Below are 26,577 nucleotides of genomic sequence, written 5' to 3'. Positions count from 1 at the left end.
TTCAAACCTGACCATGACCATCTGTCTTCCCAAAGACTAACAATGGTAGGCCTACGTGCTGCTTCCTTGCTTGACGGTCACTATTTTAAAGGATAGAGCATGGACACGCAACAATAGGATGGCAACCATTGCACAGACTTAATGTCCTATTCCTGGTTAACTGTGTATTCCCTCTCTATTGGCGACTCGAAATTCACAGAAGGCTCCGGACACGAGGCATCGCACGGCGGGGTATGCTGGGCGGAGCTTCGAACAAACGCAGCCGCCCAGGCCCCGCCCCCTGGTCGAATCTCCGGAACAGTCACGTGATCGTCAGCGATCCCGAGAACGGACGATCGGCCTTTTACGCGTCCGGCTCTTTATCGGAGACCATCTTACTCTTAGCGTAGTCGGTGCGTTCTGCACCACCCGCGTAGACCGGTGAGTGGCATCCCGCCTCGAACACCTGTCGCGCCCATTTTTAAACACAAAATCCTTTGTGCTGTGTGGGGTTTTCGCGCCTTTGTGTTCTCCAAAAAGGGCGGTGTTGCTCTATTTCTGCACGGCGAGCGCACTTGGCATTGGTCCGCCGGTCGACCGCCCTCAGGACCCTGACACGGTTCGCTCCCGGGTCCCCTGTCCGTTCCTGGCTCCTGAGGTTGTCCCATGCGGTGCACATCTCCGGTCGATTGCTGATCAAAAGGGCTCGTACAAGGTCCTCGAATCCCGCTCGTTTCCTGCCAACGCACTTCACTGGCCATTTCTCGGCTCTCGACTTCCCGCGCAAACTCTGGCGTGGAACATCCTTCCTCACGGATCTGTTTCCTCTCTGGCTCCACCTAACTGCGCATGCGCACTCACGCCTTCGCTCGCAAGTGTTTACGTTATTTCACAGGAAACGTACACTTTTCTATTTTCAATGTGTACAATGAACCCTTCTTAATTACTAACGCTTTACGTCTCCAATGCTGATTTACCTTTATTGGTATTTTAACGAGCGTCATCATTCTCAGTATATCAGAGAAGCATCATTTAATACATGAACACAAGGTATAAATAGCTCGTCTTTGTGTCACGGTTTCGAGGGACGAGAAAGAAGGAAGGGATTTGGATTGTGACGTCATTCGCCTGAACGTCATATGCAATTTGGTTATGCGTGACGTCACTGCTTATACAAAATGAATTTTGATAAAATGATTAAAATATGGTAATAATATAATGGAGCTAATCCTTCCCACGTGATGTGGATATAATTTTTAAGTGGAGAAGCTGCTTCAATATGTGACGATGTCCCTCCCTCCCTCCAAATCCGTCCTGTCGTCAAAAAATGAAGAACCTTTCTGACCCACCGAGTTTAGTTCGAAAGGGTAATTATAAAGGGTTATAAATGGTAATTGTAAAGGGTTATAAATGGTAATTGTAAAGGTAATTCTAAAGGGTTATAAATGGTAATTGTAAAGGGTAATTGTAAATGGTAATTGTAAAGGGTAATTGTAAAGGGTAATTGTAAAGGGTTATAAATGGTAATTGTAAAGGGTTATAAATGGTAATTGTAAAGGGTTATAAATGGTAATTGTAAAGGGTTATAAATGGTAATTGTAAAGGGTTATAAATGGTAATTGTAAAGGTAATTCTAAAGGGTTATAAATGGTAATTGTAAAGGGTAATTGTAAATGGTAATTGTAAAGGGTAATTGTAAAGGGTAATTGTAAAGGGTTATAAATGGTAATTGTAAAGGGTTATAAATGGTAATTGTAAAGGTAATTCTAAAGGGTTATAAATGGTAATTGTAAAGGGTAATTGTAAATGGTAATTGTAAAGGGTAATTGTAAAGGGTAATTGTAAAGGGTTATAAATGGTAATTGTAAAGGGTAATTGTAAAGGGTTATAAATGGTAATTGTAAAGGGTTATAAATGGTAATTGTAAAGGGTTATAAATGGTAATTGTAAAGGGTAATTGTAAAGGGTAATTGTAAAGGGTTATAAATGGTAATTGTAAAGGGTTATAAATGGTAATTGTAAAGGGTTATAAATGGTAATTGTAAAGGGCTATAAATGGTAATTGTAAAGGGTTATAAATGGTAATTGTAAAGGGTTATAAATGGTAATTGTAAAGGGTAATTGTAAAGGTTTATAAATGGTAATTGTAAAGGTTTATAAATGGTAATTGTAAAGGGTAATTGTAAAGAGTAATTGTAAAGGGTAATTGTAAAGGGTTATAAATGGTAATTGTAAAGGGTAATTGTAAAGGGTTATAAATGGTAATTGTAAAGGGTTATAAATGGTAATTGTAAAGGGCTATAAATGGTAATTGTAAAGGGTAATTGTAAAGGTTTATAAATGGTAATTGTAAAGGGTTATAAATGGTCATTGTAAAGGGTTCTAAATGGTAATTGTAAAGGGTTATAAATGGTAATTGTAAAGGGTTATAAATGGTAATTGTAAAGGGTAATTGTAAAGGGTAATTGTAAAGGGTTATAAATGGTAATTGTAAAGGTAATTCTAAAGGGTTATAAATGGTAATTGTAAAGGGTTATAAATGGTCATTGTAAAGGGTTCTAAATGGTAATTGTAAAGGGTTATAAATGGTAATTGTAAAGGGTTATAAATGGTAATTGTAAAGGGTAATTGTAAAGGTTTATAAATGGTAATTGTAAAGGGTTATAAATGGTCATTGTAAAGGGTTCTAAATGGTAATTGTAAAGGGTTATAAATGGTAATTCTAAAGGGTTATAAATGGTAATTGTAAAGGGTAATTGTAAAGGGTAATTGTAAAGGGTTATAAATGGTAATTGTAAAGGTAATTCTAAAGGGTTATAAATGGTAATTGTAAAGGGTTATAAACGTTAATTCTAAGGGGTTGTAAAGGTTAATTATAAAGGGTTCTAAGGGGGTAATTCTAAAGTGTTCTTAGTAATGTGTGTGCCATCCCTCGGATTAAACGGGGCGGATTAAACGGGGCGTCCTCTCTGCTAGCAATAGCTGGTGGTCCCTTAATACCCCCACGATGTCCTTTGCAAAGAGTAGGGAAGTTATCTCCAGTACCATGAAAATTTCCAAATGTATGTCATAATTGACTGTTAGGAAGGCAACGGCAAGCCATTCACCCTGATGAACATGTGCCAAAGACTGTGTTGGCAGCACAAAAGCTCCGAACAGAGCATGGTATACGTTACGCTGATGGTGATGATGATGATGATTATGACGACGATGATGATGATGATGATGATGATGATGGTGAGACCTTAGTTCGTAGAGCTCTGTTACCCCCTCCACGTGTGCTAAATCAAAATGCACAAATCGTTACAAAAAGGTTTGCAAAATCAATACGACGAACAGAAACGCTCTCTGCATTCCTGTTCACTGAATTGATTTTGCAAACCTCTTCAAACCATTTTAAATGAATTATTATTATTATAAGCTCCAAAGAGTGAAATAGCTTTTCTTGGATGTGGTTGTATTTCTTTAATCTGAGTCTTTTGTCATTTGCTTCTCCTAAACTGAAAGATATCTATCCATGCAGGTAAAACACAAAAGCACTGAACTCCTTTGGCATGGAGTTGTGGTGTGGTGGAGTGATGGAGTGGCGGGATGGTGGAGAGATGGAGTGGCAGGTGGTGAAGTGGCGGAGTGATGGAGTGGAAGGTGGTGGAGTTGTGGAGTGGCAAAGTTGTGGAGTGATGGAGTGGCGGGTGGTGGAGTTCTGGAGTGGTGGGTGGTGGAGTTCTGGAGTGGCAGAGTGATGGAAAGGCAAAGTGGTGGAGTTGTGGTGTGGTGGAGTGATGGAGTGGTGGGATGGTGGAGAGATGGAGTGGCAGGTGGTGGCGTGGCAGAGTGATGGAGTGGCGGGTGGTGGAGTGGTGGGGTTGTGGAGTGGCAAAGTTGTGGAGTGATGGAGCGGTGGAGTGATGGAGTGGTGGGTGGTGGAGTTCTGGAGTGGCAGAGTGATGGAGACGCAAAGTGGTGGAGTTGTGGTGTGGTGGAATGATGGAGTGGTGGGATGGTGGAGTGATGGAGTGGCAGGTGGTGGGGTGGCAGGTGGTGGAGTGGCGGAGTGATGGAGTGGCGGGTGGTGGAGTTGTGGAGTGGCAAAGTTGTGAAGTGATGGAGTGGCGGGTGGTGGAGTTCTGGAGTGGTGGGTGGTGGAGTTCTGGAGTGGTGGGTGGTGGAGTTCTGGAGTGGCAGAGTGATGGAAAGGCAATGTGGTGGAGTTTTGGTGTGGTGGAGTGATGGAGTGGTGGGTGATGTAGTGGAGGAGTTCTGGAGCAGTGGAGTAGTGACAAATGTGGTGCATGTCCTGCTGTTAGGTGTCCTGCGTGTTATGACGTAAACGAAATTGGCAGAGTATCTCTTCCTCCCCTCCCCCAATCGTCCTGTAATCATGTAACGCCTCCTCCCTTACTCCGTTTATTACGATATTCTCCAAACCTCCTTTTGCCTTCTCTCCTTTCTCACTCCACTGTAGGAGGTCATTGGTGAACCAGCTGGGTTTCTGAACATTCTGATAATTTCATAGAACATTATCAGTAAGTTTCCAAAAACCTAGAAAGTACAGCCTTAATCCTTACCTTCGGGCAGATTTGAACCTGCAACCTTGGGTTGCCATCTCCACATTTATGCCACCACCTCAAAATTATTTCTCAATAATGAAACGACAATATGGATTCTAACAGGTGTTTCAATGGTTCGAGCTTATCAGTGTCCATTTATTATTTTGTAAAGCAATTGATTGTCCAAGGAATATGTCATAGCATTAGAATCAATGCGAGTCTGAGCAGATTGTGGAGAGAATGAATGAGCTCCCCCCCCCCCCCCTTCCCACGCCTCCTCCCCCCAAGCCCTCTCCCTTCCACACATCTCCCTGCTCTCAAATGTTGTTTTTGTGTGCTTCCCCTTCTCTCCCCATCTTGTTTTCCGCTCCCTCTTTTTGTGTGTTTTGTTTGTCTGGTTGATTTGTTTGTGAAGTAAATGTTAGCTCTTTCACGAGCCTCGATTCAGTATACAAAAAAAAAAAAAAAAAAAGCAGGGATTTTATTCCCTGATGGAAGGAATTGCCTGGGGGGTAAAAGTGATGGTGTGTCCATTGCATCACTTTCAAGTCGATAAGTAGTCTGGCCTTAACATCCACATAAAACTGACAAGCACTGCATATAAAAAGAACCACACAATGTCAAACTGCCTGCCTCAGTGGTTGTGCCTGCATCCCAAATCATCCATCAATGTGCTCACAGTGCATTAGTGCATCCACAGCTTGTTTGAATTTGCGGCATTGAGATGCTGATACAATGAACACACTGACTGCATCTGGGTATTGTGCCCTGCCTCGAACAATAGTTAATTACTAATGGGGTATGTTTACACATTGTGTAAACAATAGCAAACCGTGCTTCATACGTAGGTACATAATAAATAGAAGCTTTATGATTCATAGGCAAGCATCACCGACCTCCTGCTAGATATCAATTTAGGTTTCTCTTCTTTATTTATTTATTTATGGAAGCTTTTAGTTTTTACGTAAATTTTCACTGAGGTTTTTATTTCAGTTTGCACTTATAGTAATTACAAATTTAAAATACTAGATATCGATTCAGGATTTTTTTTCCCAGACACCATTACGGTTTTTATGTAAGTTTTAATTTACGAACGCTTGTCCTTTTCCTCTTTTACAGACATTATTGTCATGTTTATTTCACAGTTTATAGTTATAGCAATTACAATTTTCAAATGCTAGATATCGATTGAGGTTTTTTTTTATTATGGACGCCTTTACAGTTTTTTAATGTAAATTTTCATTTATGGACACTTTTTTTATTTCCTTTATTGTACGGGCATTATTGTCATGTTTATTTTACGGCTATAGAATTTACAATTTTCAAATGCTAGATATTGATTGAGGTTGTTTTTTTTACGGACGCCTTCACGGTTTTTTTAATGTAAATTTTCATTGACGGACGCTTTTTCTTTGTTTCTTTTACGGACATTATTGTCATGTTTATTTCACAGTTTATAGTTATAGAATTTACAATTTTCAAATGCTAGATATTGATTGAGGTTGTTTTTTTTACGGACGCCTTCACGGTTTTTTAAATGTAAATTTTCATTGACGGACGCTTTTCTTTGTTTCTTTTACGGACATTATTGTCATGTTTATTTCACTGTTTATAGTTATAGAATTACAATTTTCAAATGCTAGATATCTATTGAGGTATTTTTTTTATCATGGACACAATTATGGTTTTTAATGTAAATTTTAATATACGAACGCTTTTTTTATTTCCTTTATTTTATGGGCATTATTGTCATGTTTATTTTACGGCTACAGAATTTACAATTTTCAAATGCGAGATATTGATTGAGGTTTTTTAAAATCATGGACACAATTATGGTTTTTAATGTAAATTTTAATATACGAACGCTTTTTTTATTTCCTTTATTTTATGGGCATTATTGTCATGTTTATTTTACGGCTACAGAATTTACAATTTTCAAATGCTAGATATCGATTGAGGTTATTTTTTTTATCATGGACACAATTATGGTTTTTAATCTAAATTTTAATATACGAACGCTTTTTTTATTTCCTTTATTTTATGGGCATTATTGTCATGTTTATTTTACGGCTACAGAATTTACAATTTTCAAATGCAAGATATCGATTGAGGTATTTTTTTTATCATGGACACAATTATGGTTTTTAATGTAAATTTTAATATACGAACGCTTTTTTAATTTCCTTTATTTTATGGGCATTATTGTCATGTTTATTTTACGGCTACAGAATTTACAATTTTCAAATGCTTGATATTGTTTGAGTTTTTTTTTTTTACGGACGCCTTCACGGTTTTTTAAATGTAAATTTTCATTGACGGACGCTTTTTCTTTGTTTCTTTTACAGACATTATTGTCATGTTTATTTCACAGTTTATAGTTATAGAATTACAATTTTCAAATGCTAGATATCGATTGAGGTATTTTTTTTATCATGGACACAATTATGGTTTTTAATGTAAATTTTAATATACGAACGCTTTTTTTCTTTCCTTTATTTTATGGGCATTATTGTCATGTTTATTTTACAGCTACAGAATTTACAATTTTCAAATGCGAGATATTGATTGAGGTTTTTTTTTTTACGGACACCTTCACAGTTTTTTTAATGTAAATTTTCATTTACGGACGCTTTTTCTTTGTTTCTTTTACGGACATTATTGTCATGTTTATTTCACAGTTTATAGTTATAGAATTACAATTTTCAAATGCTAGCTATTCATTGAGGTTTTTTTTTAAATTATGGACACTGATGGTTTTTAATGTAAATTTTAATATACGAACGCTTTTTCTTTTGTTTCTTTTACGGACATTAGTGTCATGTTTATTTCACAGTTTGCAGTTATAGAATTACAATTTTTCAAATGCTATATATTGATTAAGGTTTTTTTTTTTTTTACGGACGCCTTCACGGTTTTTTAAACGTAACTTTTCATTAACGAACGCTTTTTCTTTGCTTATTTTACGGACATTAGTGTCATGTTTATTTCACAGTTTGCAGTTATAGAATTACAATTTTCAAATGCTAGCTATTCATTGAGGTTTTTGTTTTTTTACGGACGCTTTCACGGTTTTTTAAACGTAACTTTTCATTAACGAACGCTTTTTCTTTGTTTATTTTACGGACATTAGTGTCATGTTTATTTCACAGTATACAGTTATAGAATTACAATTTTCAAATGCTAGATATCGATTGGTGTTTTTTTAAATTACGGACACCATTATGGTTTTAAATGTAAATTTTAATTAACGGACGCTTCTTCTTTTGTTTCTTTTACGGACGTTATTGTCATGTTTATTTCACAGTTTACAGTCATAGAAATTACAATTTTCAAATGCTAGCTATTCATTGAGGTTTTTGTTTTTTTACGGACGCTTTCACGGTTTTTTAAACGTAACTTTTCATTAACGAACGCTTTTTCTTTGTTTATTTTACGGACAATAGTGTCATGTTTATTTCACAGTATACAGTTATAGAATTACAATTTTCAAATGCGAGATATTGATTGAGGTTTTTTAAAATCATGGACACAATTATGGTTTTTAATGTAAATTTTAATACACGAACGCTTTTTTTATTTCCTTTATTTTATGGGCATTATTGTCATGTTTATTTTACGGCTACAGAATTTACAATTTTCAAATGCAAGATATCGATTGAGGTATTTTTTTTATCATGGACACAATTATGGTTTTTAATGTAAATTTTAATATACGAACGCTTTTTTAATTTCCTTTATTTTATGGGCATTATTGTCATGTTTATTTTACGGCTACAGAATTTACAATTTTCAAATGCTAGATATTGTTTGAGGTTTTTTTTTTTACGGACGCCTTCACGGTTTTTTAAATGTAAATTTTCATTGACGGACGCTTTTTCTTTGTTTCTTTTACAGACATTATTGTCATGTTTATTTCACAGTTTATAGTTATAGAATTACAATTTTCAAATGCTAGATATCGATTGAGGTATTTTTTTAATCATGGACACAATTATGGTTTTTAATGTAAATTTTAATATATGAACGCTTTTTTTCTTTCCTTTATTTTATGGGCATTATTGTCATGTTTATTTTACAGCTACAGAATTTACAATTTTCAAATGCGAGATATTGATTGAGGTTTTTTTTTTTACGGACACCTTCACAGTTTTTTAAATGTAAATTTTCATTTACGGACGCTTTTTCTTTGTTTCTTTTACGGACATTATTGTCATGTTTATTTCACAGTTTATAGTTGTAGAATTACAATTTTCAAATGCTAGCTATTCATTGAGGTTTTTTTAAAATTATGGACACCTTTATGGTTTTTTTAAATGTAAATTTTCATTCATGGACGCTTTTTCTTTCTTTCTTTTACAGACATTATTGTCATGTTTATTTCACAGTTTATAGTTATAGAATTAAAATTTTCAAATGCTAGATATCGATTGAGGTATTTTTTTTATTATGGACACTGATGGTTTTTAATGTAAATTTTAATATACGAACGCTTTTTCTTTTGTTTCTTTTACGGACATTAGTGTCATGTTTATTTCACAGTTTGCAGTTATAGAATTACAATTTTTCAAATGCTATATATTGATTAAGGTTTTTTTTTTTTTTACGGACGCCTTCACGGTTTTTTAAACGTAACTTTTCATTAACGAACGCTTTTTCTTTGCTTATTTTACGGACATTAGTGTCATGTTTATTTCACAGTTTGCAGTTATAGAATTACAATTTTCAAATGCTAGCTATTCATTGAGGTTTTTGTTTTTTTACGGACGCTTTCACGGTTTTTTAAACGTAACTTTTCATTAACGAACGCTTTTTCTTTGTTTATTTTACGGACATTAGTGTCATGTTTATTTCACAGTATACAGTTATAGAATTACAATTTTCAAATGCTAGATATCGATTGGTGTTTTTTTAAATTACGGACACCATTATGGTTTTAAATGTAAATTTTAATTAACGGACGCTTCTTCTTTTGTTTCTTTTACGGACGTTATTGTCATGTTTATTTCACAGTTTACAGTCATAGAAATTACAATTTTCAAATGCTAGATATCGATTGAGGTGTTTTTTTTAATTACGGACACCATTATGGTTTTTAATGTAAATTTTAATTAACGGACGCTTCTTCTTTTGTTTCTTTTACGGACGTTATTGTCATGTTTATTTCACAGTTTACAGTCATATAAATTACAATTTTCAAATGCTCGATAGCAATTGAGGTTTTAAATTTTTTACAGACACCATCATGGTTTTTTATGTCAATTTTAATTTACGGATGCTTTTTCTTTTTTCTTTTACGGACATTATTGTCATGTTTATTTCACCGTTTACAGTTATAGAATTACAATTTTCAAATGCTAGATATTGATTTCGGTTTTTTTTTTTACCTTCGCAAAAGCGGAAGGTTATGTTTTGATCGCTGTGTATTTATTTGTATGTCTGTGTGTGTGTGTGTATGTTATTCGCATAACTCAAAAAGTATTCAACCGAATTGCATGAAATTTGGTGGGATGATTGGTTATTATACGGGACACATTTGATTAGATTTTGGGAGCAATCGGGTCAAAGGTCAAGGTCAAGGTCACGAAAAGGTCAAAATCGTATTTTTGTTGTTCTGTTCCCTACACTCCCATGCCAAGTACAGAACAGTAGCTGCGGCGAAGGTATGCGCTCTACCGAGTGCCCGTTCTAGTTTTTCTTATGTTTACGTTTTCTTACATACATTTTCATTTATGGACGCTTTCCGATGGTACTGTGAATCGTCCTGGTGTACCGGCTTTGTTGTCTGTTGGCACACCAAATCTCAGCTTTCTCTGGCACCCGGAAGGTACCGAACATTAATATCAGTCAGTGCTGAGAAAGAGCTTTATATATTAGATAGGACTGAGATGTATTTATTTATTCGTGTGCAGACTGTGCTGCTTGTCTGCATCATTTTCATAGGGCATGGCTATGCCCTGATGCCAGCTAGCTGGTACTAATTTTGCCAACCTCGGAAGGATGACAGGCTGAGTTGACCCGCCTGGTGTTAATTCAACGGCACATTAATACAACGGCTTCATGTCGAGACCTTAGGATCGTAAGGCAGCCACCTCAACCGTTAAGCCAACACCAGGCATAAGAGATGTATGAGGTAGGAAATTATTGTCCACCCTTTATCTAATGCTTCTTTTCATGTCAAGTATGTGAGGCATCAGTACAAACATCCATCAGCAAATCAGCTAGCTGTCTAACACCTGCTCCCATGAAGCTCTTCGTATCTGTAGGACTGTTAAGCTAATATACCTATTTGGCTGCTGTTCATAGGCCTGTTGTGGATGGATACAGTGAAATCTATCACGCATAAGTCAAACGAAGGGCATAATTCCAGTAGCTCCATGTTCCGTGGAAATGCAGTTAGGCCTGTGTTTAGGATCCACCAACGTACCCGTCATACACCTCGTTAGTCATGCATTCCAGGCGCCTGATGCGCCATTGACTTTCCCTCCGTCTTCCCGGGCCTAGGCCATCACCATGGACATGGCTAACCACGGCATGTTCCTGCTGCAGCAGCTCAACTCGCAGCGAGAGTTTGGCTTTCTCTGCGACTGCACGGTCTCCATTGGCGACGTCTACTTCAAGGCACACAAGGCTGTGCTCGCGTCTTTCTCCAACTACTTCAAAATGCTTTTCATACATCAGACGAGGTGAGTGCATTTCAAATTGCCTGGACGATTCCAATGGGATCATCGGAATGCGTGCAGTGTGTAGGAGTGGCCTGCACTATATAGCACTAGATCTATTCGGAGGATATTGTGAGTCATCAACTTAATTTACATAATGTTGATTTGACCATTTTCTGGTAATGTCCTTGTATTAATGGTATCTCCTAGAGTCCATGCCCTATATGCAATTTATATATGAAAGCTCTCAGATTGGTAAAACGTTTTTGTTTTTTTAGAAAAGCAAAGCGCAACCAACTGCATCTATCCATATCATGTGAGCTGACGTGTTCATATATGTGGTTTTCATAAACATACTTTGAACTTCGATATTGAGAACTAGAAATCAGTGATCGTTGTTAGTCGGTCAAAACTCTGATTATTCCTGAGCTTATTACCTCTGCTACCAAGGTGGGCAGAGGTGATGTTTTCACACCTGTCTGTTTGTTTCTGTCTCTGAACAGGATGTCTCAAAAAGTTGTGGACGGATTCGAACGAAACTTGATGGACAGGTTGGGTGTGTGACGAGGAATAATTGATTCGATTTTGGTGAAGATCCGAATACAGATCCGGATACGAGGATTTAAAAAAATTTTTAAAGTGATTCTTCACCATTGAGTGATCGGGCTAAAACCGATATATAGCACGATATCTCAAAAGGTTATGGACGGATTCGGACAAAACTTAATGGACAGGTTGGGTGTGTGACAAAGACAAATCGATTCGATTTTGGTGAAGATCCGAATACAGATCCGGATACGAGGATTTTAAAAAAACATTCAAGTGATTCTTCAACATTGAGTGATAGGGCTAAAACCGATATATAGCACGACATTTCAAAAAGTTGTGGTGAGTTATGACAAAACTTGGTGGATGAGTTGGGTAAGTGGCAAGAAGAAGCCGATTCGATTTTGGTTAATGTCAGATCCAGATCGAACATATCAGTGGATACAAAACATAAACTAGTCAGCCTGGTGGAGGTATGCCCTCTACCGTTTGCTTTCTAGTTGAGTCGTGTATTTGCCAGTGGAGGATGAACTGTCTGAATGAAAAAAAATTAAGTTGATGAAGCTTTTTATATTTTTATTTCATTTATTTTATATTTTATTTTACTTTATTTAAGTTTTTACTCTTCAACTTATCACATTATATTGACCACAAAGCAAACCTGCGATTTACTTGTAACCTGTTTGTTTGTCCTCCAGTGATTGTGTCAAACTGAAGCCAGCCGACATACAGCCAGACATCTTCAGCTACTTGCTGCATCTCATGTACACTGGCAAGATAATCCCACAGATGATTGACCCTGTGCGCCTTGAGCAAGGCCTCAAGTTCCTGCATGCCTACCCTTTGTTGCAAGAGGCCAGCCTTGCCACGCATGGTGCCATTCCACAACCAGACCCATACTTCCCCTGGCCATCATCCCTTTATGGCATACAATTGGCTCGTAGTCAAGCATGCCTACCAGCTCAGGAACATAAGACCAACCTTATATCCAGCCTGTCAATACAGCAGCAACAACAACAGCACCAACCGCAGCAGCAGCCGCCGCATCATCAACTGCCACCAAATCAACAACTGCCGCAGCAACAGGGACCACATCAGCCACCGCATCAGCAACAGCAACCACAAATTAGGTCTGAACACGATTATTTGTCAGCTGGAGATGTAACAGTACCAATGTCTGCTTCATCCCAGCCAACTCCACAGGTGAAAATCTCAATGCCTTACTCTGTCTCACCTGGTGTGCATTCTGTGCATGCAGTGACACCAACAGTATCCGAAGATGCAAGTAGGACCCATCCTGTGGGTCCAGTCAAGGGACTTGGTGAAGCGCCAACTGCCTCAACACCTTCACTGGTCGCTGCCATTCAGGGAAAGCGGCAAATGTCACAAGCAGCACTGGCACGTTGTTACGTGTGCCACATCTGCGGGCGCCGCTTCAGCCTGCGCAGTAGCCTTCGTGAGCACCTGTATCTGCATACAGGCGTTCCCTATCCGCAATCTCCAGGGCGGAATCGTGGCCGGGGTCGTGGGCGGGTAAACTCACGGCAGCTACGTCCACGAAGTGCACCTGAAGGGCTTATGGAAGATGAAGATGAAGAAGAAGAAGAGGGTGAGGATGAAGTGATGACAGTATCTGGGGAAACCAACACTGTTGTGATAGATGGAGATGGCAGCTATCGTGCAGGTGTACGTGGTAATGTTTGTGTTAACAGTGAAGGTGCTCGTGTCGGTGACGATGGCGATGAAGACATCTCAGCATCGCCCTTTCCTGATGGAACCGATATTCAGTCGAAAGAAGAAGGGCTGGGCGAGAGCATGGAGGTGCTCATTGGGCTTGATGATGACAATGGAGACCTGGAAGAGGATGACAGTGACAGCCCCAGTGCTTCCGGAGGTTACCAACGCATAGGTCGCATTCGCAAGTTTGTGTGCAATGTCTGTGGTCGCCGATTTGCGCAGCGGAGCCACTGCAAGGAACATATGTACATCCATACTGGGAAGCCATATAGCTGCTTGGCGTGCAACAAGACATTCTCACGTGCCAACCAGGCTACTCGACATACTTGTAACAATGAAGCAGCTGATCCCATGGAGGCATTGGATGTGAAACCACCCTTGGGGGTCAATTTAATTTCCCCAGAGCCTCTGTCAAGGCAGCAGGACGGCCTAGATAAGGGCTGAGGCCTTGTTGACGCACTTGGTTTTAGATTTTGAGCAAAACAATACCTGTCGAAGGGCGGAGGAGCTCCCTCTGGGAACCAACGGCCATCCAGTAAGGAGATGGTGTCTCCAAAAAAAACACTCATCCGGTTGGACCGGTTCCTTAGGTAGTAGGTTGAAGGCAGCAACCGTTCAGAGTGGTACTACCGTTCGGATTTAGGAGCGTTAAAGTGGTGCCCGGAACCATCTTACACTCTCCATGTCAGGATTGCTGAATTTTCTTTCTGTCTCACTCAAACTACAGCTACCGGGCGAGAGCTTCAATCTCTTTCTCACAAACAAACATCATACATTTTTCATCATACACTTTTCTTCTCTTCTATGTAAGGCCTGGCCTTGATGAGGGCTACATAGTCCGTGCCTGGAGCCTCCAACATTAAAAAAAAAAAAGAAAAAAGGATTTGCTTGCATGGTGGTATTCATTTGTGGCCTGCTGGACTAGCCACAGAGGTGAAAGATTCAGGTTTCAGCAAAAGTCTGCAGGATCAGAAATTGGTTGAGAAAACTGCATTAAATTGAGTTTTCTGCATTAATTCCATCATCTTTATTTGCTGTTGTTGTTGTTGTTACTTTCATTGTTGTTGCATATCTGTAAAAAAAAAACCTTTAACTAATGCATTTTGTGAACATTTTTTTATCGTCTTGAATGTTGTTTAATATTCGATGAACATCGAAAGAAAACGAACCAGAAAAAGGCCAACACATCTTTCACGATGATAGAAACCACGCTGTTTATGCACATTTAGTTGTTGCATAGAAATGGAAAACTCCTTAGGTTACTGCATGCTAGTGAGAAAGAACTGCAGCGATTGAAACGATACTGTTTTCATCAAATAGGCTTTGGACATCAAATCTTCCTCATTAACCTCTCCGCCAGGAAATATGTATTAAACGCTCCTTCAGTCTGTTGAAGCGTTTTTATTGTGACAATCATTTTGCTGAACAATGATGAAGAGAATATTTCCCAAAATTTGGATATGGTACAGAGACACAACGCATGGTAAAGATTTTTACATATGTTTACCGTATTGAAAAAAATTGTTGCGATGTTTTCATAAAGATGCCTAATGGCTAATGCGAAGCTACTGTTAAATTTGAATCTTAATTCATTTAATTACGCGCACGCACGCACGCACACACACACACACACACACACACACACACACACACACACACACACACACACACACACACACACACACACACACACACACACACATATATATATATATACACACATACACACTGTATGGCAAATGCTGTGACACTTTCCGTCACACGTGTCCAGCATCGACAGCCGGTTCGTTGTTTCCAGTCAATGCCGGGTCCGCAAATGTCACGGGTGTAAACCTCACGTCATTTTCTCATTCTCCTTTAAACTCATTTTCTCTAGATTTTCATTCCAAATAGCATCATTCCAATCACAAATTAATACAATACCACTAATATAACAAAATACTATGTCACAAACACTCAGGGTGTGAACAAAAATGAATGCCACACTCTCCTCTGCCTCCTCACTCTCTTCTCCACCACTCACTGCTCTCCCCTCACTCCTCTTTACTACTTTCCCTCTCCTCTCCCCTCACTTTCCTCTCTACTCCTCACTCTCCTCCCAGCCTCACTCCTCTCCCCTCATTTTCCTCTCCCTCCTCTCCACTCCTCACTCTCCTCACCACCCCGTCTCTCCTCTCCACCCCTCACCCCTATCCACCCAGTCTCTCCTCTCCACCCCGTTGCTCCTCTCCACCCCGACGCTCCTCTCCACCGCATCTCTCCTCTCCAACCTGTCACTCCTCTCCACCCCGTCTCTCCTCTCCACCCCGTCTCTCCTCTCCACCCCGTCTCTCCTCTCCACCCCGTCTCTCCTCTCCACCCAGTCTCTCCTCTCCACCCAGTCTCTCCTCTCCACCCAGTCTCTCCTCTCCACCCAGTCTCTCCTCTCCACCCAGTCTCTCCTCTCCACCCAGTCTCTCCTCTCCACCCCGTCTCTCCTCTCCACCCCGTCTCTCCTCTCCACACCGTCACCCCTCTCCACCCCGTCACTCCTCTCCACCCAGTCACTCACTCCTCTCCACCCCGTCACTCCTCTCCACCCGTCTCTCCTATCCACCCCGTCACTCCTATCCACCCCGTCACTCCTCTCCACCCACTCTCTCCTATCCACCCAGTCACTCCTCTCCACCCCGTCACTCCTCTCCACCCCGTCACTCCTCTCCACCCCGTCACTCCTCTCCACCCAGTCACTCCTCTCCACCCAGTCACTCCTCTCCACCCAGTCACTCCTCTCCACCCCGTCACTCCTCTCCACCCGTCTCTCCTATCCACCCCATCTCCTCTCCACCCACTCTCTCCTGTCTACCCCGTCTCTCCTCTCCACCCCTTTCTTTCCTCTCCACCCCGTCTCTCCTCTCCACCCAGTCTCTCCTCTCCACCCAGTCTCTCCTCTCCACTCATCTCTCCTCTCCACCCCCGCTCTCCTCTCCACCCCCTCTCTCCTCTCCACCCCGTCTATCATCTCCACCCCGTCTCTCCTCTCCACCCCGTCTCTCCTCTCCACCTCCTCTCCTCTCACTCTACTCCCTCCAAGCTTGCGCAACACACGTGCAAGTGGTCAAAGCATTATCACCAGGGAACCAAATCTGTTACACTTAAATTTGGCATCGAACAGAATTTGGTCGAAGGCGATTCCAGGACGAGGTAAACTGGACGTACGGCATGCACACACCACCCTTGAGGCTTTCTTTCTGTAAGGGGGTTCGCACCTAATGGCCCGAGGTTCTCCTGCCGCCATTCCATGGAAAGGGGGAGCAAGAATCGTTGCATTGGTAGATCCTTCCATTACCCCTGATGAAAGGTTTTGAAGTTTGGGTGATTTGTTCGGTCTCGATGGGTCGTTCGATCGATTTGCACGTACCGCTGCAGGCCTCCACCAAGGATTCCCCTGGCTTTTCCCTACCCTAGCATAGGTCAGCATATTTTGGGTAGGCCTACCATCGAGTATGCTGTAGCTCCATCGGCCTCCGCCAGCTCACACCAGATGGAGAGACGGGCCACCCTGCTGTGGCGTGCACTGGCACGAGGGACACCTTCGCCAGAATGTTCGGCCCAAAATGGCGCGAGAGAGGGCCCCCGAGAAAGGCAGCACGATTGCAGAATCCACGCACCGCCAGACCCGGGAAGCACCCCACCCACGCCGCCAGACCCGGAAAGCACCACACCGGCGCCGCCAGACCCGGAAAGCACCCCACCCGCGCCGCCAGAACCGGAAAGCACCCCACCCGCACCGCCATAACCAGAAAGCACCCCAACCGCACCGCCAGACCCGGAAAGCACCCCACCCACGCCGCCAGAACCGGAAAGCACCCCACCCGCGCCGCCAGAACCGGAAAGCACCCCACCCGCACCGCCAGACCCGGAAAGCACCCCACCTGCGCCGCCAGAACCGGAAAGCACCCCACCCACACCGCCAGAACTGGAAAGCACCCCACCCACACCGCCACAACCGGAAAGCACCGTACCCGCGCCGCCAGACCCGGAAAGCACCCCACCCACGCCGCCAGAACCGGAAAGCACCCCACCCACGCCGCCAGAACCGGAAAGCACCCCACCCGCGCCGACAGAACCGGAAAGCACCCCACCCACGCCGCCAGAACCGGAAAGCACCCCACCCGCGCTGCCAGACTCCGAAAGCACCCCACCCGTGACGCAGACGTAATGGCGGCAATTTGAAACTTGTCTCACATATAAATTGCCCCCTGCACGATGGTAAAGAGTTGTTGTACTGTCGGATGTACAGCCCGATTTCATAAGGGATCGGGATCGTCATTCTACCGTTTTCCGGACGACACAACGCGCTAAAACGGATTCATAGCTGCCTTGACTGCAGCTCTCAGGTGAGAATATGGCCCATGAGGTTGTTACCTTCGCTCGGGAAGCGAAAAGCAGGATTAGGCAATTGGTTACGTACATGTGGAGTGTGTTTGGCGTATGTGTGGAGTGTGTGTGGCGTACGTGTGGAGTGTGTGTGGCGTACTTGTGGAGTGTGTGTGGCATACTTGTGGCGTATGTGTGGAGTGTGTGTGGCGTACTTGTGGAGTGTGTGGCGTACGTGTGGAGTGTGTGTGGCATACTTGTGGAGTGTGTGTGGCGTACTTGTGGAGTGTGTGGCGTACGTGTGGAGTGTGTGTGGTGTACTTGTGGAGTGTGTGTGGCGTACTTGTGGAGTGTGTGTGGCGTACGTGTGGAGTGTGTGTGGCGTACTTGTGGAGTGTGTGGCGTACGTGTGGAGTGTGTGTGGCGTACTTGTGGAGTGTGTGTGGCGTACTTGTAGAGTGTGTGTGGCGTACTTGTGAAGTGTGTGTGGCGTACGTGTGGAGTGTGTGTGGTGTACTTGTGGCATATGTGTGGAGTGTGTGTGGCGTACTTGTGGAGTGTGTGTGGCGTATGTGTGGAGTGTGTGTGGCGTACTTGTGGAGTGTGTATGTACTGTGGAGTGTGTGTGGCATACTTGTGGGTCCACAGGCAGATGACGCAGCCTCAGTTTCTCGCGAAAACGCCTCAACGGGCAAGCTACAGGCGTAAACTGACAGGTCTCACTATCTGCCATGGTCTTTCCTGTGAAAACCACATTTCCAAGCTGGCCTCCAAAGCCAGTCGCCGACTGGGCATCCTCCGTCGTGCGAAGTCCTTCTTTGGCACACTTGAGCTCCTCACCACATACAAGGCTTTCATCTGCAGCTCAATGGAGTACTGCTCTCCCCTCTGGGCTGGTGCTCCTGCCTCACACCTAGCTCGTCTTCACGCTGTTGAAACCAAAGCATGCAGAATAATTGGAATCTCTCGCGATGACGCTATCTCCGAGGGCCTTTCACTTACTCACCGGAGGCAGGTTGGTGGTCTTTCCGTCTTCTACCGACTCCTCTCCGGCCTTGCTCCCCCAGCTCTCTCTGGGCTCTGTCCTCCAAATATTCCTACAGGTCGCACAAGATCTGCATGCAACCCTCTTATGGTTAAACTGCCAAAATCAAGACTCTCTGCTCACCTTCACTCCTCTTTTCTCCCGCCTCTGGAACCAACTCCCTCACTCTCTTCAATCCCACTCCTCCCTCCAGGTCTTTAAAACGGCTGTTCACCACCATCTCTTATCTTCCCCCATCCAAAACCTTGATCTTTTCTACCCCCGCTAATTTCACCCTAAATCCACTTTTTTGAAATACCAACTTCTTTCCTGGAAGTTCTTGGTGTCCTTGCGTTTTATACCTATCCTGCCTCCCCCCAATCCCCCTCCCTCCCACACATCTCCCGATGTCCCTGCTCTCAAATGTTGTGTTTGTGTGCTTCCCCTTCTCTCCCCATCTTGTCTACCGCTCCCCTTTTTATATACTTTGTTTGTTTGTTTGTTTGATTGATAAATGTTAGCTCTTTCACGAGCCTCGATTCTGTATACAAAAAAAAGACCCGGAAAGCACCCCACCCGTGCCGCCAGACCCGGAAAGCACCCCACCCGCGCCGCCAGAACCGGAAAGCACCCCACCCGCGCCGCCAGAACCGGAAAGCACCCCACCCGTGACGCCAGAACCGGAAAGCACCCCACCCGCGCTGCCAGACCCGGAAAGCACCCCACCCGCGACGCCAGACCTGGAAAGCACCCCACCCGCACCGCAAGAACTGTAAAGCACCCCACCTGCACCGCCAGAACCGGAAAGCACCCCACCCACGCCGGCAGAACCGGAAAGCACCCCACCCGCACCGCAAGAACCGGAAAGCACCCCACCTGCACCACCCGAACCGGAAAGCACCCCACCCGTGCCGCCAGACCCGGAAAGCACCCCACCCGTGCCGCCAGACCCGGAAAGCACCCCACCCGTGCCGCCAGACCCGGAAAGCACCCCACCCATGCCGCCAGACCCGGAAAGCACCCCACCTGCGCCGCCAGACCCGGAAAGCACCCCCACTCACGCCGCCAGACCCGGAAAGCAACCCCACTCACGCCGCCAGACCCGGAAAGCACCCCCACTCACGCCGCCAGACCCGGAAAGCACCCCCACTCACGCCGCCAGACCCGGAAAGCACCCCCACTCACGCCGCCAGACCCGGAAAGCACCCCTACCCGCGCCGCCAGACCTCGCAGCCGAGTCGCGCTTCGACCCCGCTGGGCGCGCACCGCACACTTTTATTGCGCCTCCAGGGTTTCGTTCAAGCCCTTCGACTCGCGCATGTGTTAGAGTTAGACTCCTTGGTCCGTGTTTCAAGACGGGCTGGATGGGATTCTGACCCGAGCGTTGGAGACCGCACCGTCAATGCGTGATGGGGCGCGCACGAGCATCACGTGGGCGGGATAATTGAAACCCAACCCACGTGGCCCGCCAGACGCGTAAAGCCCAATATCAAATCCAGAGATGGATTTCTTTTATTTGATATATTGTCGATGATTATAATAATATAGTTCATTCATCAACAAAAACAAAACTATCGGAGACATTTAAAAAACGACATGGTATTCATAGAGTACTTAACCTGCGCAGTCAACTTGGTGTGAGCCAACTCTTCTGTTTTTGAAGGTTTTTAAAATTTGATCCAATATGGCTGCCAGGCCACGTGACCAATGACATCATACATTTATATTCTCTAATATAATTGTTGCGTAGAGCTAATATAATGTCATCATACATCTAATATAATTGTCAAGGAATGTCACTCATCAGATTAAGCGTTGTCCCTGTCGAATTATATCGTCATAATTAAGGCAGCAATGACGTCATCATTAACAACACCTATACCCCATATGGAGTTCTTTACAATGAGCCATGTTTCAATTTTTTCCATGGAGTGGTTTTGGAGATATAGAGATGCAACATTTTTCGTTATTCCCAAGATGGCGCCTTACCACGTGACCTATGACGTCATGATCATCATTAATATATTCGACAGGAGGATACGCTCCTATGGTGAAAATTCCGTGTACATCAGACCAACAGTTGCTGAGAATAAAATTTCATACTGATCGGATGAAACGTTGTACTTGTCGAATTATGACGTCATAACGAAGGCACTGATGACATCATCATTACCATATCTTATTCCCCATGGGGAGTACCTAACAATGAGCCATGTCTCAATTTTTTCTCTGGAGTGGTTTCAGAGATATAGAGGTGCGAAGTTTTTCCAAGATGGCGCCTGAACCACGTGACATGACGTCATAATTGCGAATAATACAATTATATAGGCGGGGGCGCTCCTATGGTAAAATTTTGTGTCACGAGGACCAACGGTTGCCGAGAAAATGGATTTTAAAAATGCAGACACGCACGTACACACCTACGCCACACGTACGCAACCTACGTACATACACATCTCCGCCACACGTACGCAACCCACGCACATACACATCTACGCCACACATACGCAACCCACGTGCGTACACACTTACGCCACACGTACGCAGCCCAACGCCTAACCCTGGTTTTCGCTTCGCGAGCGCAGGGTAATTTGAATACGAAAAGGACATGAATCGAAGAAAGTCCTAAGTTCGAGTTCGACATTCGAGGACTAAGTCAGATGTGTATAGCAGGGGGAATCTGTTGAGGTATTGAATTAAAATAAATATGTAAATAAGTACAGATACATTCAAAGTGAAGTACACTTCCCCAGCCAAATAAATGAATAACATATCCTCCAGCGTGCCCCTCCTACCGAAGTTTGTAATGATAAATATGGCGTCATAGGTCACATGGTATGGGCTCCATCTTGGAAAAACCGAAAAAAATTGCACCTCTATAGCTCCGAAATGCTCCATGGGAAAACAAATGAAAGGTGTAACATATGTTAATGATGATGTCATAGGTGCCTTCGTTATGACGTCATACATGACAAGTAGAATGTTTGATCCGATCAGTATGAAATTTCTTGAGCGTGATCCAGGGATAAATTGGTAGCGAAAAATAAAACAATGACGTCATCGGCCACGTGGTTTGGCAGCCATATTTTTACAGCGTAGCAATGCCGTCTGGAACAATGTTTGTCTATCCGTCCAGTGTGTGTATGTTTAGTATGTATGTATGTTTAGTATTGTAACGAATTTGAGAAGTGTAACAGTTTTGGAGAAGTGTAACAATTTTGGAGAAAGTGTAACAATTTTGGAGAAAGTGTAACGAATGTGAAAAGTATGGTTTTGTTGTGTGTAACACCCTCGTAATGTAAATAATGGTCGCAGCCGTCCTCCTAGTTAATTCCATGAAACTTACACACAGGCCACGATATATCTTTTTAATTAGTTTATTTCCTTATTCCATGTAGGCTAAATATGTGTTTCCCACTAGATTGACTCTGCATTGTATCAAACGAAATAAGCGTAGGCCCCTTTCAATTTCCCCAATCATCTCCGCTCCCCCAAAGTTCCTTTCAAAAGCGGTGCGAGTGGTGTTCAATCCCGCAAGCCGCCATTGCCCATGTGCTCATCTCGGAGAAGAGGGGGGTAGGAGCCGCCAACTCACAGGCGTGGCACGTCGTCATGATCAAAGGAGGAATCGGACAGCCCTAACAGCCAACCAGCACCGCGGTTAGCGACCCGGTAGGCGTGCCCTCGCAGCCGGCGGCTTGATTCCGCCCCGAGTAATAAAAGCGACTGGAAGGGACTGCTTCAGGAGATGACATGAGAGAGGACATGAGAGATGAGCTGTGAGCTGTGAGCTGTGAGATGAGAGACACTCTAAACCAAAAAGGAGAGATACTTGGAGAGGAAACAAGCTTTGGAGAGACGCGCTGAGAAGAGGGAGACGGCTCCACCAGAAGGAGAGGAGCAGGTGTGACCGAGCCAGCGCGTGACGTCTACAGCATCAGCAGCGTCGATGCGACCGAGGGTTTTCCCGCCAAAAACGCGAAGAATTGGGAGCTGCTACCTCCAGCCCTGCCGGTTGCAGGGACCTGACCCTGCCTCCCTCTCCAGCAACCCACCTCCGCCATACCTGCCTGCAATTTCCCCCGTGTAAGTGTGAACGTCGTCTGTCTTGAATGTTGTCCTGGGGTTAAGTAAATTGAATAGTATAAGTTAACGATTCACTGTGTGACTGCTTCTTCCATCCATTGCTTGTAAATAACTTTGGTCGCTCCTTCTTTTTGCTTGTGTGTGTATAATAAATCTGTTCTTCCTCCGTACTCTGTCTTCTTCTCTCTTCCTTCTCTTTCGGTCGCTTTAGAGGTTTCCCGATTGAATATCTGTGGTGCGATCTGGTCAACGTTGGGGGAGTCGGGCCAATTGGGGATCCTGTAACGGTCGCGGTTGGACCATCCGCTCGGCCCATCATAACATCTAAACCGCGATCCGTAACAATTGGTGTCTGGGAGTGAGATACGGACCCGAAGCGCGCTTAACGCGCTCAAAATTACAAGCTGCCGAAATTTGTTTTGTTTTATAAAACCCGAATTTTGAGATCGCGCCATGGACAATCAAGGCGATCGGATGTCGGTGGGGGAGATAGACGGGTTAGGGGTAACCCAGGACCTCGGGGAAATGTATGTGGATGAAAGAGAGGAGAACATTGGCAATGTGGTTGAGGGGGTATCAGGCGCACAAAATGGCGCTCTCGCGCACGAGGTTACGGGCGCGCAAAATGGCGCCTCGCACATGGCCACGGCGACCGCGCCCGCGACAGTAGCAGCGCCGCCGTTGGATTCGGACCTTTTGTTGCTACAAATCGGGGCCCTTATGGACAAAATGAGGAATGAAGCAAGGGCTGATAGTGAGAAAATGGAAAGCAGAATGATGGGGGCAATGAGGGACGAAGCGAAGGCTCAGAGTGAGCAAATTGAAGCAACAATAAACGGAATGAGGGCCGATAGGGAGGAAAGGGAGCAGAGGGACAGAGACCGCATGGTGGGCGAGAGGGTCCCAGGGGTGCACGAGGAGGTAACGCGGGTCGAAAAGCGCTGGTTGAGCGAAGCGGAGGAAAGCACGGGTACAATGACGGGGGTAGAAATCGCGACACGGGGTTTGGAAAAGCCGGCGACCGATGAGGTAGAGGGTGTTTTATTAAAGCCAGCGGTCGTCGAGGTGAGTAAAGAAAAAGCGGCAGTGGGCATTGAAATTGAAGAGATGACGGAGGTAGCCCGGGAATTGCAGGGAGAAATGGAAAATGTACAAAGTCCCTGCTCAAATCATGATGATGTACTCGCTAATCCAAATGGAAGTTTGCAGGTTTTGGTGCAGGGAGGAAGAAGAACCCCGAAGGTGAGACGTGCTGTGTATTGTGCGGGGAGATTTTGTAAGAGGATGTTTGGCGACAAAAGAATTTTCGCGCGCTTGGGATCGATATGGCACCCGGGCGTTGGTGAAGGGTCCCGTGTGAGTAAAAATGGCACGCGTGTGAGGAAAAAGTGTGCGTCGGTGAGTGGGTGTGTTATAACGTGTGGGAGTGAAACCGAGTGCGAGCAAGAATGCACGTCGGGGTGTACGGAGTGTACGTGCGAGGGTGAGAGTGACACGAGGAGTGAGTTGGTGGTAGCGCGAGTGTGGGAGAGCCCATCTGAGCGCGTTAGTGGGTGGATGCCAGAGTGCACGCCCATGGTGAGTGTTACGGAGGACGTAACGGAGGAGAGGTGTGGACCGAGGTGTGCGCAAGAGTGTGCGCGAGAGGTGTGGTGTGTAACAGGGAGAGCGTTGGTGGAATGTACGGACGGCGTTGGAACGGCGGGTTTTGTGAGGGTGAAAGGGGTAGCGTATGCATGTGAGCATGCAAGTGAAGCATCGACGGTAACCGGGTTAGCGGTTAGGGCGACGGATAGCCGATGTGAGCACTCGGGGCGCGGTGTGCTTTGTTGGGTGCGAGGCCCGGCGCGGATCGATGCTGCGTCGCTTCTCTTCGAAGCGTCGTTGCCGATTCGGGCTTGGCCCCGCCCCGCACGGTCGAGTCTGGGCCTTGTCGGGCCAGGCGACCGGTCCGGTTCAAGGGCGAGTGGGAGGAAGCGGAACGGTGCCCCCTCGTGGGGACGGGGTTCCGACCGAGGGAGATTGAGCCATCGGGCCCGGGACCGCAAGGTGCCGCGCCGAGATGGTGCGTGGAACCTCGGCCCAACCAAACCACCTCCCTTGAACCGAAAGCCGGACGGATTCAACCTGCAGGTGACCAAACCACCCGAATTCATTGCTCGGCTTTACGAACCGAGTTTAATGATGTCACGACGCACCGAGGCTAGGATATAGTGGACTGTGATGATGATAATAGTGATAGTGGATTTGATACGAAATTTATAATAGTGGGTAGAATTGGCAGTAAATGGAAAATTTTTGAATTGGTTGGATTTGGACGAGCAAAATTGATAGTAGGACCTCCCCGATGTGGTGGGATGGCAAATCCACCATCCCTCACAGAAGGGGGGCAAAGGAGCACTAGCTTAGGGGGTTTATGGCAGTGAAAACTAGCCCGGGTGGGTTAGGATATTGTGTGTAGGGCCCTAGAAGATGACATTAGGTAACGTTAAGATTAGTTAGTGACAAGGATACCTGTAGTGGGGACGCAGGTAGATTAGAGTGGATGATAATGACGAGGGAGCGCAATAGTTTAAAGGGACGACTGGGAAGCGCAAGTTTCAGAGGGGAGTAGTTAGATGAGATGATGCCGTGTGTTTGAGGATTAAACAGGTGTGATTGCACAGGTGTGCAACTGAACAGGTGAATGGAGCAGTGGATGAGGGAGTAGTGGTGATTGCGTGTTGTGCTGACCAAATGGTCCAGGAAGAAAGGAGGGTGCAGGTGGCACCAGGTGTGAGTGCACAGGTGTGCAACAACAGGTATGGAGAATGGTTGTGTGGAATAAATGGAGTATTGGAATGGATGGTCGTGGAGTGAGTATGGTGGAAATTGTGGAGTGGAGTGGATGGTGCGAAGGTGTGAATGGGGGAAGAGTGGACCCCCATCACGGATACCCGGGGCGGGTAGTGTAAGTGTTAGGTAGAGGGTATAGGTAAATTGTGGTTGGATATTGGCATCTGTGGTGCGGGTGGAAGAATGGTGATTGGATGGGTGCATTAGTGTTGTGGAAATGGCTGGGCGTGTAGCCTGTTAGTGTGTGTAGTTGGTTGGGCGCTCCACCACTGTGAGGATGCCGGCCAGGTGAGGCCGCAGGTGGGCTCTGGGAGCCGGTAGTTGTGGATGGGGCCCGAGGATCCGAAGGACGGACCCGGGTAGCCCAGTGCCAGAGGGCACCAAGTGGTGACAGCCAGGAGGGGCCTTCCCCAGTAGATAGGTTAGGTTGAGGAGCTAGGTAAGCTTGGGTGGCAACTACAGTGGTGGAGGTGTGCAGGTGGGTAGACCTGCTGGGAGAGCTACACGTCACAGCCCAGAAATTGTGCAAGGGCACCGGGAGATGAATCGGGGGAGTGAGACCCCAAATTGAGAAGCACCACAGTTTGGTCAATGGGAATTGGTTTTTAGAACCCATAGTGTAAGTGGCCAATGGATTGGCAGGGAAAGACCCCGGGTAGTGTAAAGAGTGTTAAGGTCATTTAGAGGATAGTTAGGATTGGAGTCTCCTCGCACCATCTGCATCCACTCACCTGAGATGAGGGAACTCCACACCATGCCATGTTTTGATTATTTTTTACTGTGCAAATGTTTGGATTGTGAG

At 44.8% G+C, this 26,577-nt stretch overlaps 1 protein-coding gene across 2 annotated transcripts; it reads left to right on the top strand.

The window, feature by feature from the left end:
* Nucleotides 1–205: 205 nt before the first annotated feature.
* LOC137435345 (zinc finger and BTB domain-containing protein 2) lies at nucleotides 206–15,035 on the top strand. Of its 2 annotated transcripts, XM_068129045.2 has the most exons (4): nucleotides 206–420; nucleotides 10,439–10,659; nucleotides 11,031–11,212; nucleotides 12,433–15,035. In XM_068129045.2, exons 2-4 carry the CDS (start codon nucleotides 10,651–10,653, stop codon nucleotides 13,913–13,915), a joined length of 1,674 nt encoding a protein of 557 aa, XP_067985146.2. In that variant the 5' UTR covers nucleotides 206–420; nucleotides 10,439–10,650; the 3' UTR covers nucleotides 13,916–15,035. The 2 variants fall into 2 exon arrangements, with proteins under 2 accessions (XP_067985146.2, XP_067985147.2); XM_068129046.2 differs by lacking the exon at nucleotides 10,439–10,659.
* The last annotated feature ends 11,542 nt before the right edge of the window (nucleotides 15,036–26,577 follow it).

The sequence above is a fragment of the Myxine glutinosa genome, unplaced genomic scaffold (genome assembly GCF_964187855.1).
Source record: "Myxine glutinosa unplaced genomic scaffold, kmMyxGlut1.1 SCAFFOLD_770, whole genome shotgun sequence".
Lineage (NCBI taxonomy): Eukaryota > Metazoa > Chordata > Myxini > Myxiniformes > Myxinidae > Myxine > Myxine glutinosa.
This window is presented reverse-complemented; position numbering and strand designations above follow the sequence as displayed.